Source organism: Betta splendens, chromosome 6 (assembly GCF_900634795.4).
Source record: "Betta splendens chromosome 6, fBetSpl5.4, whole genome shotgun sequence".
Classification (NCBI taxonomy): domain Eukaryota; kingdom Metazoa; phylum Chordata; class Actinopteri; order Anabantiformes; family Osphronemidae; genus Betta; species Betta splendens.
Window position 1 is genome coordinate 12,562,081 of NC_040886.2, and position 14,745 is coordinate 12,576,825.

Consider the following 14,745-nt stretch of genomic DNA (forward strand, 5'->3'; position numbering starts at 1 on the left):
TAATGCAGCACTGATATCCCGCAACAGCCTTTAGTGTCAGCTCAGCATGAGCTCAAGAGATACAGATCAAACACAACACAGGCAGCTTCTGTAGGCGTTACACTCCATCATCACAAGTAGAGCATTACGTGGGCTTGTCAAATGCTCTCTTACAGTTCCACTGCTGCCAAAAGCTGGAAAGGGATCCATGGCGACAGTCCGTTCTGTCCACCAGTGAGATGCTTATAAAAGCTAGAAGGGAAGACAAGACTGAGGTTGTTTCATGAGCTCTTTGGAGGAAAAGACATTCTTAGATGCTGCTTATTTTTTACTTACTACACAACAATATTTATATTATACGTTCGAATTATCGGCATTCTTGTATTACAGACGGGTATGAATTTTCGAGTTTTACAATTTGCACAGGAGTCTGAAAATCAAAAGCAGGTCCCACCGAGATTTGAACTCGGATCGCTGGATTCAGAGTCCAGAGTGCTAACCATTACACCATGGAACCGCGGTAGGTGACGCAGAGCCAAAATACACCTAGACTTTCTGTCACCTTCATACAGCTTGCGAGTGAATGTTTTTCTGGTAAACAAACATTATCTTGAATAAAATACATTACAACAATATACGCACTGTATGTGTTTGAATTCCTTATCCTTTCATAGTAATGCTGCCTGGTGGCGAGTGGGGGAATTGCAATGATTATCTCTCAGGCTTGTGCTTAGTTCGGGATAAACCACCTGGTATCTCACCAGATTGTGACTAAAGCCACAAACAGACTGGGTTGTTCAACAGTTCTGACAGAGGGTGTGGTTCTGTGTCTGGTGCAGTTGGCATCCAGAACCGAGGACCACACCTTTTTACTATGGGTCCTCATTCAGATCTTCCATTGGCTGATCACTATAACGAGACAAAGCTTCTGTCTATTCCAGACGTGCTGTATTAAGGAGCTAATCTATTTATTGTGTGGAGTTATGCATGTCAAATTTTGGGGGCGGTTACAAACACAGACAAAATGAAAGTAATCACCCCGGCCGGGATGAATACTGATTGTGCATTAAGAATGGCTGATCTGATGATCTAGCTCTCGTCTGATTGATCCTCACAGTTCCTGTTGCAGGACGTGACCGCAATAAAAATCTGCAGCTGAGCTCTGCTTGTGGAGTTCATCCGGAGCAGATAGTGTGTTTAAATGGAAGCCATCACCATATTCTCGCAGACAACACGAAGCCCTGCGCTGCTTTACTTTCCCAACGCTTCACTCCATCGTCCCCTCCTCCCACCTGGCATGAATCAGAGCGAGGCTCCCAGGTGATGTCAGGCCGGAGACAGAGCCGCGGTTGATCCCGCAGCGTGGTCAGCATCCAGGTGCAGCCACGCGAGGACGGACCCAAAGCGCAGCTCTGTCGGAGTATTTAGAGCTACAGCTTCAGCTGCCAGACATGGCTGACGGGCTGACTGCAGCGGCAAAGATTATGCCTGAGGCCTGCATCACTCCAAATCCCCACAGTTGTCCCATCCCTCTGCAGCACTTCACCAAATATTAATGTTCAGCCTGAGACTGGCCAAAATTACATTTAGGCCCTGTTCAGTTTACATTACCCTCATGGAAAATATGTCTTACATTAAGGCACCACTTCTACAGTAAATGGAAGGGACAAGTGTTTGTCTCATATCTCATATGTGCTCACATGTGTCACCTCATCTTTCAGGTACTCACCTGTATTCGGTCCATCAGCTTCTTGACGTATGGATGCTCTTCCCATCTGTGGGCTATGACCAGCCGTCATCTCGGCACCGTGTCCATCATCTGTGGAACCCGAGGCACCCGTTTTCCTGCTGCTGAGGAACAGCCAACTAAATAATATTCATCTACAGTCCCACTCTGTCACTACACACCTGAGTCAGTTCTTCATTTAACACTTGCACTGATGCAGTTCTGCAAATCCAGGATGTCACAGTGCTTAGTGCGTGACGCAAGACCAAGCATATGGCACAAAGACCTCCCTGCAGACAATTTTATATTTGCACAGTCTAGACGCTGTTAAACTATCTTAAACTTTCCAGAAACCATTTTGACTGACGTACGCCACATAAATGGTTCTTTGCTGCCCCCCAGTGGTTGAACGTCTTACTGCAGGGAAACCTGCTGTGAGTACTTTGCTGTGTATTTGTTAGGCTTCATTCAGACTTGAAAATTACTTTTCAACGAGGCCAATCCAAAGGCACCTGGCAACAAAACCTGAAGCTGGATCACTCTTTGTGTCCCTAGTACAGACAGGACGTAGCGTGAAACAGCTGCAGGGCAGCTGCTTTGCTGCAAAATGTGTTTTCACTCTGAAAACCCTCAGCCTGCTTCAATACTGCAAAGCACAGACATCAGTAAAGCCTTCTGTCATCAAGCTTGCTTGCAATACTGGTAGACACGCTGGGAAGGAGCTGAATCCCTTTGTCAATACCAGGCTGATTAGAAATTCAACATTTGTGCTGACTTTGTTTGAATTCCACACATTATTTTGAAAGGCAGGGAGCATAAGGGTCACTCTGAACAAAGTTTTCCACCAGTCCAGAATGCAACAAGCATTCTTCTATTTAACTATGTGAATACAGTTTAAATATTATTAAAAGTGTCACATTTCTAAATTAGCTTATTTAACAGTAATATTCCTTTTTATGACACCAGAGAACATTTGAATCTTTGAGGGAGAGTTTCATCAGCATCAACATCCATCTAGACATTTTAACATTCAGAGGTACAGATGACAAAACCTCTGTGGCATTAACCTGACTGAAACAGGTTCATGATGGCAGAATAGGCTTTTAATTTAAAACATGTGTATGAAAACGACAAGCAGAAATGGAATGACAGCAACTGGAGAAACCTTCCTCAGGAAACAAAAAGTCACGTAACATATCACCACACTGGCCAGAGATGGCAACATGTCCAGCACTAATGAAATGCTGATCGATTGTCAACATGTTATTGCTTCTACAGAGGATGAAATGGAATTCACATAGTGAATGAATAAATTCAGTTCAATAAATAAAGAAAGTGATTAGCCTGATACAAACATAAAATATTCTTAAATAGTTTTTTTTTACAATAATACATCAGTTCCCTTTATAAATACTGCACAGGTTATTTGTGGGTCAAGAGTCAGTGGCTTAAAACCTTATTTTAAATTTACATTCTGACAGCGAGAGAGAAAGAACATTTTAGGTAAATTCAAAAACAGTTCACAAAATGACACGGATCGTCTCACGAGAAGATAAGTGTTGTTATCTACATCTGTGGGTTTCCATTTTCTGATCATGCTCATCTTTTATTTTTATTCTAGTGTCACAATAATAAAAAGTCACCACTACTGATAAAAACCTATGAATAAAGCAATTAGCTATATTAATAAATGATAAAAATTCAAAGCAACTCCCTTCTTCACATCAAGTACTTCAAAATGTAAACTAAGACGTTTGCAAGAAAAAAAAACATGGTTTCACATAGAAAACAACAAGAGCTGATCACGTCATCATTGGGGGGAGAAATCCAACCTTTAGACCGACTATACACGTGTAACGCTCATTAATGCAATAAACACACACACCTGAATGCATCTCCACACACCGCAAGCCTGCTCTGCAACTGTGAGGAATCGCTTGAGCCTCAGCCGGATCCCATTAGTATCGCACAGTGTGAGCATCCACCGTCCTTCTATCTACGGCCACGCGCGCTCCCTGCTCCATCGCACCTCATAACTTCAGACGATGCGGATCCCCTCGCATGAGCTGCTGCGCTCTGCAGCCGATGCACAGTCACCAGCCATGAACTCTGACGTCTGTGTGCGGTAAACCATCGCCTCCGTTGACGCGGTCAAGGTTTCGACACCTTCCAATCCTGCTGAGAAAATAACTTCCATTTCGGGGATATTATAAACACTCGGGTGCCCTGTGATAGTAAATCTTTATCGAGGGCATGAAATGAGGGTGAGAATTCCTCTCGCTGTAAATAATCTGTCCGCCCGATCCCAGTGGGCCTCCGTCAGCGCTGGGGCCTTTGTGCTCCACCAACAGGACAGGCGGCAGTCGGAGCGACTAAAAGGGGCGAGTGGTCGCTGGTGTGTGGGACGCTCTGTCCTCCGCTCCCTCGTCCAGGGCCACGAAAACACCCTGAGAGCGCGGCGTCCAGAGGAGCCGTCCGTCCGTCTCCACGTCTGGGCCGGGTGGGGGCGGGGGACGCCCCCACCCCCTACAGCAGGGAGCTGGGGCTCTCCGGGCGCGGCGGGGACGCGTGCATGGGGCTGTGGCGCATGGGCAGGATGTCGTAGTGGCCGGGGACGTGGCCGCCGCGGGGCAGGTCGTACGGGCTCTGGGAGAAGCCCGTGGCCATTCCGTTGGGCCCCTGCAGCACGCTGACGGTGGGCTCTGCGCGGGGAGAGAGAGAGAGAGGGGGGGGGGGGGGCGTTAGAGGGAGGCCGAGGGCGAAGCGCGGCGTAGCGGGCGGGCGGGCGCACGCTCGCATTTCCTCGCATCGAGCCGTGCAAACTGTGCGCAGGCTCCCGGCAGCACGCGGGAGCGGAGGCCATAAACTGCGGCACCCTGCTGAGCTCCGCGCAGCAGAGCAGCGACGCACTCACCAGCATCATAGGCACTCCTGCCCGCACTGCCCAGGAGGGTGGCCGTGCCTCCAAAGGGCACTTCGCGGTGGGAGGGGGACTTCATCTCCACATAGCTGCTCTCTGTGTGCTTGCAAGTGAGCCCTGGCGGGTCTCTAATGGTGGCATATGGATTCTCACTATTCGGGGAACAGGAGCTGTTGCTGCACACGGAGCCTTTGATGTAATCTGCATTGGCCATGAAACAAAGACACATTCAGGATCAGGAAAGACGAAGACTCCCTCGCTGACTTAAGGGGGAGGGTATTAATGCTCCACTCTGACATTACCGCACCATTTGAATAGACGTTGGAGCCGAGCCTGGAAAATGGCAATGAAAAATCATTGCAATTCTGAAGAAGTTGTACTTCTTTTGTCTCTGACAGGTGACTAATGGTGATATATAGTAATCAGAGCACAAAGGGGAGGAAAGTGGAAGGCTCATCCCATCCATAACAGCCTCATCGGCCTGATAAGGAGCCTCATTAGAGACTGCAGCAAAGCTGCTTCAGACCGGTCTTCACACCCCTGGGTCCCTCACATCCACCACTGTCTGCACAGTGTGGGAGACAAAATGTCGTATTGGGCACTGAGCCATGCAGAACAATTACCGCTGGAACAAAACCTCAGCCCGCCGTGATCTTGTCCAGAGTGTGTGGAGAGAGTTTTCGCATAAATCGTGGCGAATGTAGGGATATAGGATTTTGGGTCAGAGAGTCACCTCAGAGGGACGGAAAGCACACGGCAAAATTGATTCATGTGCTGTTAAGCATAAAAGGGTTTTGTAAAATTGGTGCTGGTGAAGCTGAACAGGATTCAACGTGCAGTATCAGTCTGCTCGCACACACACACACGCACACACGCACACACGCACACGCGCACGCACACACACACACACACACACACACACACACACACGCTGTTGCCTTTAATAAATTATTTACCTTTTCTGGAACCTCTCTGCGTTTGTGTCTCTCCCTGTTGAACATCTGCAACAAATGTCAGGACATGAAAGTCAGACATCGAACGCATCACATAGGAAATAAAGGTGCCACATAATGTGCGTATAGTTTCAGCAGAATATGAGACATGCATGAGTTATTGAATGTTTCCCCCCAAGGGCTTACAGGCTTATGTAATCAACTGTGGTCACGGTTGGATATTTGCCAAACAACAAAGCAGCGTGAACAGCAGCAACAGTCAGTCTGAAGCGTCAGACACTGCGATGAACATGGACAATATTCTTTGTGCTGAAACGTTCAAATATAAGACTTAGAGTTGTGAATTATATATTCAGATTGTACATATAATCATCAGGCTTTCCCAGAACACAGTTGTGGTTTTAACCTCATTTTGACTGTGATTATTTATGTATTAGAATAGATATTGACAATAGTATTTATATTTAGAAAAAATGTTTTATCCCAAAAGCCAAATTTTAAAACGCAGTACAGAAGCTCTAAGCTGTTACAGGAAAGTCTCTTTAATCCATAGATCTAGGGCATGGTGCAAGTCACGATAGAGAAATGTGCCGCTGGGAATGTGAAAGACAACTAATGAGCTCACGGTGACCCCCGTCACCTCCGAGCCACTACTTCCTCTGTCCCACCTGCATATCTTATCAAACCCAGAGCAAAGGTTATGTCTAACAAGAAACCTCTGGTTCATCTTCATTCACAGCAGGACGGCTCTGTCCCGGCCGGTGCCAATATGAGGCTTCCGCTAATGACACACGCGCCTTTGCCCTTGAAGCAGGGCTCCCGCCGAGTTCGGGTCGGGGATGCGTGCGGTGTGTCGCGGTCAGAGCGGGGAAAGCTGACCTATGTCGCTGAGGTTGCAGTAGGCCCTCCACTCCGAGCCGCTCCTGCCCTTCAGGGTGCCCGGCTGTGGAGGAAAAGAAGTAGTGAAGTTTGAGGCGGTAGCGCTGGACGGCTGCGGCCGCAAGTCACACGCGCGGCGCCGGTACCTTGAGCGTCAGCGTGCCGTCCAGGTTGCTGGAGATGGTGGAGACCACGTTGCACTGGGCCACGGTGTGGTAGCTGGGGTTGGAGAAGCACTGGCCGCCGGCGCCGCTGCCGCTGCTCTGGTTCTGGTTGGCCTCAGCGGCGCCGGTCCTCATCGCCACCGTACTCCCGCACTCTGAGAGTCGCAGCAACAGGGTTGTGAACTCCTCCAGCGATAGCATATCATTGCACGTGTGAGGCTTGGATCCATCTTACCAGACAGCGAATAGTCAGTGTTGGTGATGTGCAGCGCCTGCGTGTAGGACACGCTGGGCTGCATCTCCTGCCCCTTGTCCCGCTGCCTCTGTCTGTACCACACGAACAGGCTGAGCATGGCCATGATGATGAGGAGGAGGAAGATGATGCCCATGACGGCGCCCGCAGACTGGCGCTCGGAGCCTCGCGCCGGGCTGATTTTGGTGTACGGGTTCAGCTCCTCCATCATCAGAGCTGCTGCAGAGAAGTCACAGAGGGTGGACCGTTCAAACGCCGCACACGCGCCTGCACCCGGGCGGAGCCGCACTCGAAATGCCGGGCTCGCGCCGATAACCTCTCACCTTGGTCGCACCGGATGCCTTTGTAGCCCGGGCTGCAGTAGCACGTCCCCGTCACGTAGTCACAGGTAGCGTTGTTCAAGCACTCGCACAGCTGCTGGCAGCCGTATCCGAATGTACCAGCAGGGCACTCTGCATGGGAGAGAGGCGCATTACTACATCCATCAAAATTAAAGCACTCAGAGAGAGGGAGCCAAAGTGTTTTTAGGACACACACACACACACACACACACACACACACACACACACACACACGGGGCCCACTCAACTCTGCTCGCAGCCCGTCCCCATGAAGCCCGTTCTGCAGGCGCACTGGCCGGTGATGTGGTCACAGTCTGCGCCGTTCTGGCAGCGGCACACGTCAGAGCAGTCCCTGCCATAGAAGCCTGAAGGACACCCTGGGACAGAGATGCATAAAACGTTGAGGCGGGGTGTGTGTGTGTGTGTGTGTGGGGGGGGGGGGGGGGGGGGGGGGGGGGGGGGGGGGGGGGATGAACAAAGAGAGCGGAAGACAACATAAAGAATCAAGGTCATATTGCAGGGGAGCGGGGAAATCGATGCCGTTCAGCGTCTCTGCAGCATGCTCAATAAGTTACCATTTGAATGAATGGAAATAAAACACTGACTTTGTTAACGTGGTGGGAAGAGGAGCGAGACTGGAAATACTAAGAATGCGTGTAATGGAAGAAGTTCAACCGAAGCAGCAAGATAAAAATCTCCCTGAGGTCGGTTAAAATAGCTCATTGATACTGATTGTGAATGAATGTATATAAACCAACTAGTGACGTGACCATGAGATTTATTGGGACTTTGAATTGAATCCTAACATTATTCAGCTGAAAACAGAAGTCCCGTATCTGCTGCAGTTCCGCGGGCGGCCTGTAGGTGACACTGTGCGTCTACTAACTGCATGTGCGGGACTCACGCTGCGTGCAGTAGAGTCCGGTCCAGCCGGGGCTGCACCTGCACTCCCCGTCGTAGACGCTGCACTGGGCTCCGTTGTGACAGTTACACGAGTTCAGACAATCGGGGCCCCAGTGCCCAGATGTGCAGGCTGCAGACGCCAGAGACACAGTCAAACTCAGGAGGCTGCACGCATGCGCACACTCACTTGCACATCGCACGCATGGGTTGGAGGCAATGCCTAAATAGTCTGCACACATATTTGCCTGAGTAGTTGATGGAGTAGAAACACAAATCAGGTCTCCCATGACTCGGCATCTCAAAGCTGTGCTAATGACCTCCAGCCTATAGTGCTGTGAATGAACACAATAGAATATTACAACGGTGTAGCTGACGTAGCTCTCGGGAGGTGCGGAGCCATGGCGATGGTGTGAAGTGTGTGTGTGTGAGAGAGAGAGAGAGAGAGAGAGAGAGAGAGAGAGAGGAAGCGGGAGTGGAGACGATGAGGAGGCGGCAGGAGCGCGTGTACCCTGGGAGCAGTCCTCCCCGATCCAGCCGGGGAAGCACTGGCAGGAGCCGTCGATGGGGTTGCAGGTGCCGTTGTTGGTGCAGAGGCAGATCTCGGCGCAGGCCCTCCCGTACCTGCCGCTGGCGCACACTGCCCGCCGGAACACAGCAAAAGGCAAGGCACGTTATCGCTCGCGTGCACGCGGGGCTCATGACATGCATTAAGACGTGGACGCATTCTTCAAACAAACCCGGCGCGTGGAAGCCGGTGTAAACATCCCCCTCTAATGGATGGTATTGTTCTACTGGAGTGGACATGAAATGAAGTGATCTGTTTAGACAAAGGAGGCGTCAATCACTGCCTCCAGTGACACAACTGCCCCATTTACGCTCACCAGGACGGAATGAATGATGTGCCACAGAATTAAAATAGACCATGTACACAGACCGCTGTATACATTTTTTATGAAATTAATATTTCAATGCTCCCCAGCACTCTTCAATAAAAGATGTCACATCCAATGAAACCTCCATTGTGTTTTCTCGTTGGACCGTGGGACAAATTGAACCAAGGTTTATCTAAGCATCAGGACCAGCAGCACACACATCAAAGGTCTCATTTAAAGAGAGTAGCCCGGCGTTGGAAGTATCAGATAAGGTGGCTCGCTGTGAAAGGAGACGCGTCTCACTCATTTTCATGTGGGGTGATTTTAATGATTACATTTCAGCCGGCTTTCTCTTCTTCTTGACACCTCTTTCAAGCTCCCGCGAGCAGGTTGTCATTAGGCCGCGGCGCCGGCTCCCCGGATTCGGGGCCCGGCGGACCGGGAGAGCTTCATTAGGCCGGACAGGCGACGAGGGAGGACCCCAGCGCAGGCATGTGTACGTCACCGGCCACGCCGGAACCCCCCCCCCACCCCTCAACACCCCCCCCGGTGGCCGACTCACACTCACCAGTAATTACAGCCCAGACAAATTAGGAATGGCGCTGTTTCCTTCTCCCTCTTCCTTCAACTAAGCTATTAATCTTTTATTTGTAAGACATTGCTCAAAGTCATGAAAGAGAATTCAGAAAATCCCCGCTGCCTTTCTGTAATTTATATAAAAAATGGTAAATTATTGCGATATAAGATCTAGTGCACATTTCTATGTAGGTATCTTTCCTTAACACAGCGATAGAGAACACGCACAAGGAACCACTGACAAGATAAATGCACAACCTGTGCACAGAGGGACAATATTACATCATCCTAAAGCCTTTAAAGTTACTGGTGGTATTGCACAGATGAAGATGAAGGCCTTAATTTAAAAAATAAAAACAAAATATAGAAGCTTTGGTTGTCAGAGTAGTGAAATTTTGTTCTGAAAAGTGAGACTTCATCAAAGAGTCGTTTAGGTGCTGCAGAATGAGGAAGCAGGCAGAAATGTATTTTTACTCCCCGTCTGCAAAATTGAGTCTCAGCGACGTTCAGGCTCATGATGAAGGTTGGGTCTTTTCTGGTCTGGGGTGAACTGATCACAGCCGCTATTCAAGGCTGTCATCGAGAGAGGCAGCAGGTCATTCCCTAATTTGACCGGAGTCAAATTAAGAAGCAACGACTGAACGTAACTGGAACGGTTCTGGTCCATAATACAATAATTACCAGCACATAACTGTAAACTGGAGTCAATATTTCTAAAAATTCTCAGCCAGTGAGTGAGTTTGACAGGGAAGAAAAGGTCAGAGGAAGCTACTCGCCTTGGTTGCACAGCGGGCCGGTGAAGCCGGACAGGCACTCGCAGTGGCCCGTGACGTGGTGGCAGGGCCCGGTGCTGTGCACGCACTGGGGACACGACTGGCTGCAGCGGTGCCCGTAGAAGCCCGGGGAGCAGACTGTGGCCGGCCGCGCGTGTCAGGAGGAAAGAGGGGAAATCAGTCAGCGGCGGTGGACGGAACAAGAGGCACAGGAGACGGAAACAAGGCGCGACACGCGTGATCGGAACGGGGGAGAAGAGGGGGGGAGCTGACGGGGGGAGGCGGCGAGTCTGCGCCGTAGCTGCTCCTATTTCATCCGCTGCCAGTGGAGGAACAGTCGAGAGAATGAGGAACGTGCGCTTTATGTAAAACGGCTTGATGATCTATAAACGCCAGGAACAGCCAACTGTGTGTTATTAATGTGGACTTTATTGGAAGAGCGTGGAGCATTAAGGCCCATTCAGGAGGCGGCGTCAAGGGTTATTACACTAAGACTTGTTCAGCTGTGACAAAAACTGGAGGAAAACATATTTTATTAACGGCGCAACCAGCGGCTGTAAAAGTCCCCGTTACTGTAGGTTTCTGTTTTCATTGCCCGCGATTTGGGGCGGTTCCAGGTCCAGTAACGCCGGTCTCACGGAACAGTCTGTTGTTTCAAAGATAGGAGCCTTTTACACGGCGGGACGCTGTCTGCCAGCCATGCAAGGTTAGGTTTACCCACTAGATTCAGATTTTATTTAAATCAGCAGGTGTGATCCGTCTGTATCAGACTCTGGAGAGGCACGTAATCCTTCAATTAAAGTTTAAACAGGAAAAGGGGCAAAACTGCAGCCAGGAGGTTTTCACCTGACGAGAAGATTATCTGTGTAAACACTAAATTTCCAGGAGTAATCACTTCTCGCGCAAGTACGCACACACACACACACACACACACACACACACACACACACACACACACACACACACACACACACACACCCTCGCTACTTTAAGACTCTCTCTTACATTCCACTCAGATTGATGTTTACAGATTTGCGGCTGTGAGTTCCACTCCCAATCAGTGAGCTCATCACTCGACGGTGGCTTCAGACAGAACCCGAGGCGGCACTCCCACCGAGCACGCCCTCTGATGAGTCCTGGGCGAGGGCCGGGACTCTCCCACTGAGAGTCGGTTGTAGAGGCCGGGGTTGCGAGGTGAAGTGTGTGTTTGTGCGTGCGCGCGTGTGCTGCGGCTGCGGGCGAAGACGCTGTGATTAAGCCATAGCCGTGATGAAGGGTTTACACTCAGACCGGCCACCGAGTGCTTCTCCTCGGCCGACTCACCCTTCAACAATCCTTCAGGGATCAAAACAAGGTCAGTGCTGTGGCGGAGTCGGCCTCACGCCCTTCGGGTGCAGGGGGGAGGCCCGGGGGAGGAGGGGGAGGCTCACCGCGCTTGCAGGAGGTCCCTCGGTATCCAGGTGCGCACACACATGTGCCGTCCTCCGGCGAGCAGGACCCTCCGTTCTGACAGGAGCAGCTGACGGAACAGTTGGGTCCCCAGAAGCCTTGTGGGCACACATTATCACAGTGGATTCCTGCAGGCGAATTACAATGACGAATATTCAGTGAAGGCAAAGACCGGTGTGTTGAAATATTCTAAGTAGCTGCCATCTGTATAAACAAATCATCAAAGGATAATATTCACAGCTCCCGATCACAGCTGATCTGTGGAGGGTTATTCGCCCAGCGTTGACCCTTGATTGATTTTAGAGCGGAATGAAGAAGCCGTGTTGGGGCTGCGTCTTTATTAGTTCAGCCCGTCCTTTCGCAGCGTTTCTTCTCTATTTTATTTTTGATCTGACTGCGGCTCTCTGCCAGTGCTCTGTGTTGATTAACAGGGTTGGGTCTCGGGAGAGGCCCGGCTTGTCTCCCATTCTCTTTCAGCGAGCGCAGCACGCAGAGCCGGAGTGAGGCGCCCGGGCTACGAGAGCGAAGCCGGGAAGTGTCGCCGTGCGTTTGGCGCCGACCCGAGCAGCGGATGCAAAACGCCGCGGCCGCGCGGATCCTCGGCGCGAGGCGTTTTCAAAGCGCTGAGGGCTAAAATCACATCGATTTTACCCAACTGCACATAAAGGTTCGGTTCAGAAAATAAAAAAAATAAAATCTCTCTCTCACACACACACACACACACACACACACACACACACACACACACACACACACACACACACACACACACACACACACACACACACACCAACCTTTTCAAGCATCCGTCCTTAGTTTGAAGCCTCATTTGAAATTTCCTTTGAATGCGAATATCTGAGAATGGCGCGGTCATTAAAGCAGCATTAGTGCAGTACCTTTGAATTAAACCTGGACTAAACTCTGGGGACTAAGGTTATACAGTAACCAAGGTGCCTCAGGGCTGCAATTGAGCAGTAAAGGAGAGGAAATGTTAGTGGTGATGAGGAGGGGCAGGGTAACAGTGATTTAGTCTGAAGCACAGCCATGGACATCAAACGGCAGGCGAGGCTTGTGCAAGTGTGTTTGAGGTTCTTCTGGGCCGGTCCGAAAAAAAAAAAAAAAAGGCAACTGCCTTTACTGTCAGAGAATAAATGCGGACGGAGCATCGCACTCCAGTCTAATGGCGACAAACAGAGGGTCTTTGGATGAATAGTGAGTGAGAAGAAGAAGAAGGAATAAGAGAAGCCAGAAGTGAAGCCTCTTCAAAGGAGGCTTTTCGCTGAGAAGTGCCAGAGGTCCTACTATCCAATTTGTACAGAAAGAGCAAAGCAAACCTCCTTCGCTCGCTCCCTCTCAGTGCATGTAAACACACACCGGGTTCTCATGATCTGTGACATGGAGCAGAAATAAAAGGTGAAGTCCTGTTTAACTCGCTGAGAACGAAGGCCCCGCTTCACAGCGCTGCTTCTGATGCTGCTCAGCCGATTCCAGCAGCGGCCGAATGGGTCGCAGGCTTCCTGTCACCGTACAGTATGTAAACAAATGATGCCGTGGCAGCTCCGGAGCCACCCGTCAGCGCCTTGACAGCGTTTATCATGAAAACGCTGGCGTGCCGCTGTAAACAGACTTTTTTCCTGTGACGGCTCCCACTCTGTCCCCTCTCCAGGCGCCGCCTCCTTCACAGAGCCCATTGTCAAGCCTCTACGATTCAAGTATCTATGGATGTTTGTCGGGCCCCGCTGGGCCGCGCGCTGCCCCCAAGCCCTGCACCCCGGTGACTCAATTAAGGCTGACAGATGGTCCCGACCTGTGCAGGATTCAGAGCATGAGAGGCCCATTTCGCCAGATCTGCTCGTGCAGATAATAAAACCCACATTGTTTCCCGGAATAAATGCCCTAAGCTCAGGAGGCTGAATGGAGCCGGCTGCTGGGAGCTCACAAGCTTGACCTTTCCTGCTGAATCCATTCTCTCCCTGACCGCACCTCTCCACCCAGGCTCAGGGACCAGGTCTTCAGCGAGCCCCCCGTATTTGACATTCAGATGCCGCGCTTTATATTTGAGCATAATGATCCTCGCCCTTGCTGTGACATTCACACTTTCCAACCATCCAGCTTGTTCTCCTGTAAGCGAACGATAAAAAAAAAAAAAAACAAAGAGCCCACATACTGTATGCTCCAGTAAAATAGGTTTTAGGGTCCGTGGGAGATGCAGTTTTCAACAAAGCCATGTGACAAGAGAACGAGTGGCTCCTCCGTCGCTGTGAGATTTCACAACAACCTGGAATCCAATTAATTTTCAGCAAAATATAAAATGAACGCATGTTGCGTTTTAAACTCGCACGAACATTCGGGGCCAATGATTGGATTCACTCCGCAAATATGCGTCTGGGGTATCACAAATATTGGAGGCAATAGAAGCGTGATTACATAGCAGCATCAAGTGTGCCAGCCAAGAGAATTAATCTAAGACTTAATTCTCAATATCTCTTACTCACGCAACCTGCCGGCTCCGTGGCAAAACAAATTACACGTTTGATTATGGGAACACTGCTTAGGCCTCGTGAAAGGCCCGGATCGTGGTTCTGACCCGTACTGACCTGTCCAGCCGGGGTAGCAGCGGCAGTATCCACTCACTGGGTCGCAGCCGTCGGCGTGGCTGCAGTCGCAGCGCTCGCGACACTCCAGCCCGAAGGTGCCGTCCTGACAAACACAGGGCGACACGGAGAGTTGCGTTGTGCTGAGTGTTAAATGCTCTTCATGCCTACGCAGCACTTTCCAAAAACCGAGTTACAAAGTGCGTCACGCAAATGAGATCTCCAACGCCGAGGAGGAGATTTCAACAAACCGGCTGTGAGTGAAATACTGTAGGAATTAAATAAAAAGAATGAAGCGATGGAGACTCCGAAGCTGCTGCCTGATCTCCTCCAGGTCCGAGTCGGGCCCCAGCTGCAGCCGCG

General features: G+C 50.3%; 1 protein-coding gene and 1 non-coding gene across 14 annotated transcripts in view; both read right to left on the minus strand.

The window, feature by feature from the left end:
- Positions 1–424: 424 nt before the first annotated feature.
- On the minus strand, positions 425–496 carry trnaq-cug (transfer RNA glutamine (anticodon CUG)). Its single transcript has one exon. It is a non-coding gene; the product is annotated as a tRNA-Gln (tRNA).
- Positions 497–2,786: 2,290 nt separating this feature from the next.
- The window catches only part of megf11 (multiple EGF-like-domains 11), a 55,737-nt gene continuing 43,778 nt past the window's right edge, over positions 2,787–14,745 (minus strand). For 6 of the 13 annotated variants that reach the window (XM_029152491.3, XM_029152493.3, XM_029152488.3 and 3 more), the window contains 12 exons: positions 14,386–14,488; positions 11,770–11,916; positions 10,343–10,477; positions 8,120–8,755; positions 7,464–7,592; positions 7,198–7,326; positions 6,857–7,093; positions 6,604–6,776; positions 6,458–6,521; positions 5,582–5,626; positions 4,620–4,826; positions 2,787–4,407 (listed from right to left, as the gene is read on the minus strand). In XM_029152491.3, the coding sequence (XP_029008324.1) occupies positions 4,232–4,407; positions 4,620–4,826; positions 5,582–5,626; positions 6,458–6,521; positions 6,604–6,776; positions 6,857–7,093; positions 7,198–7,326; positions 7,464–7,592; positions 8,120–8,755; positions 10,343–10,477; positions 11,770–11,916; positions 14,386–14,488 (2,181 nt within the window). In that variant the 3' untranslated portion in view covers positions 2,787–4,231. The remainder of the gene's footprint in view (positions 4,408–4,619; positions 4,827–5,581; positions 5,627–6,457; positions 6,522–6,603; positions 6,777–6,856; positions 7,094–7,197; positions 7,327–7,463; positions 7,593–8,119; positions 8,756–10,342; positions 10,478–11,769; positions 11,917–14,385; positions 14,489–14,745) is intronic. The other 7 variants (XM_029152497.3, XM_029152495.3, XM_029152500.3 and 4 more) reach the window with 5 other exon arrangements.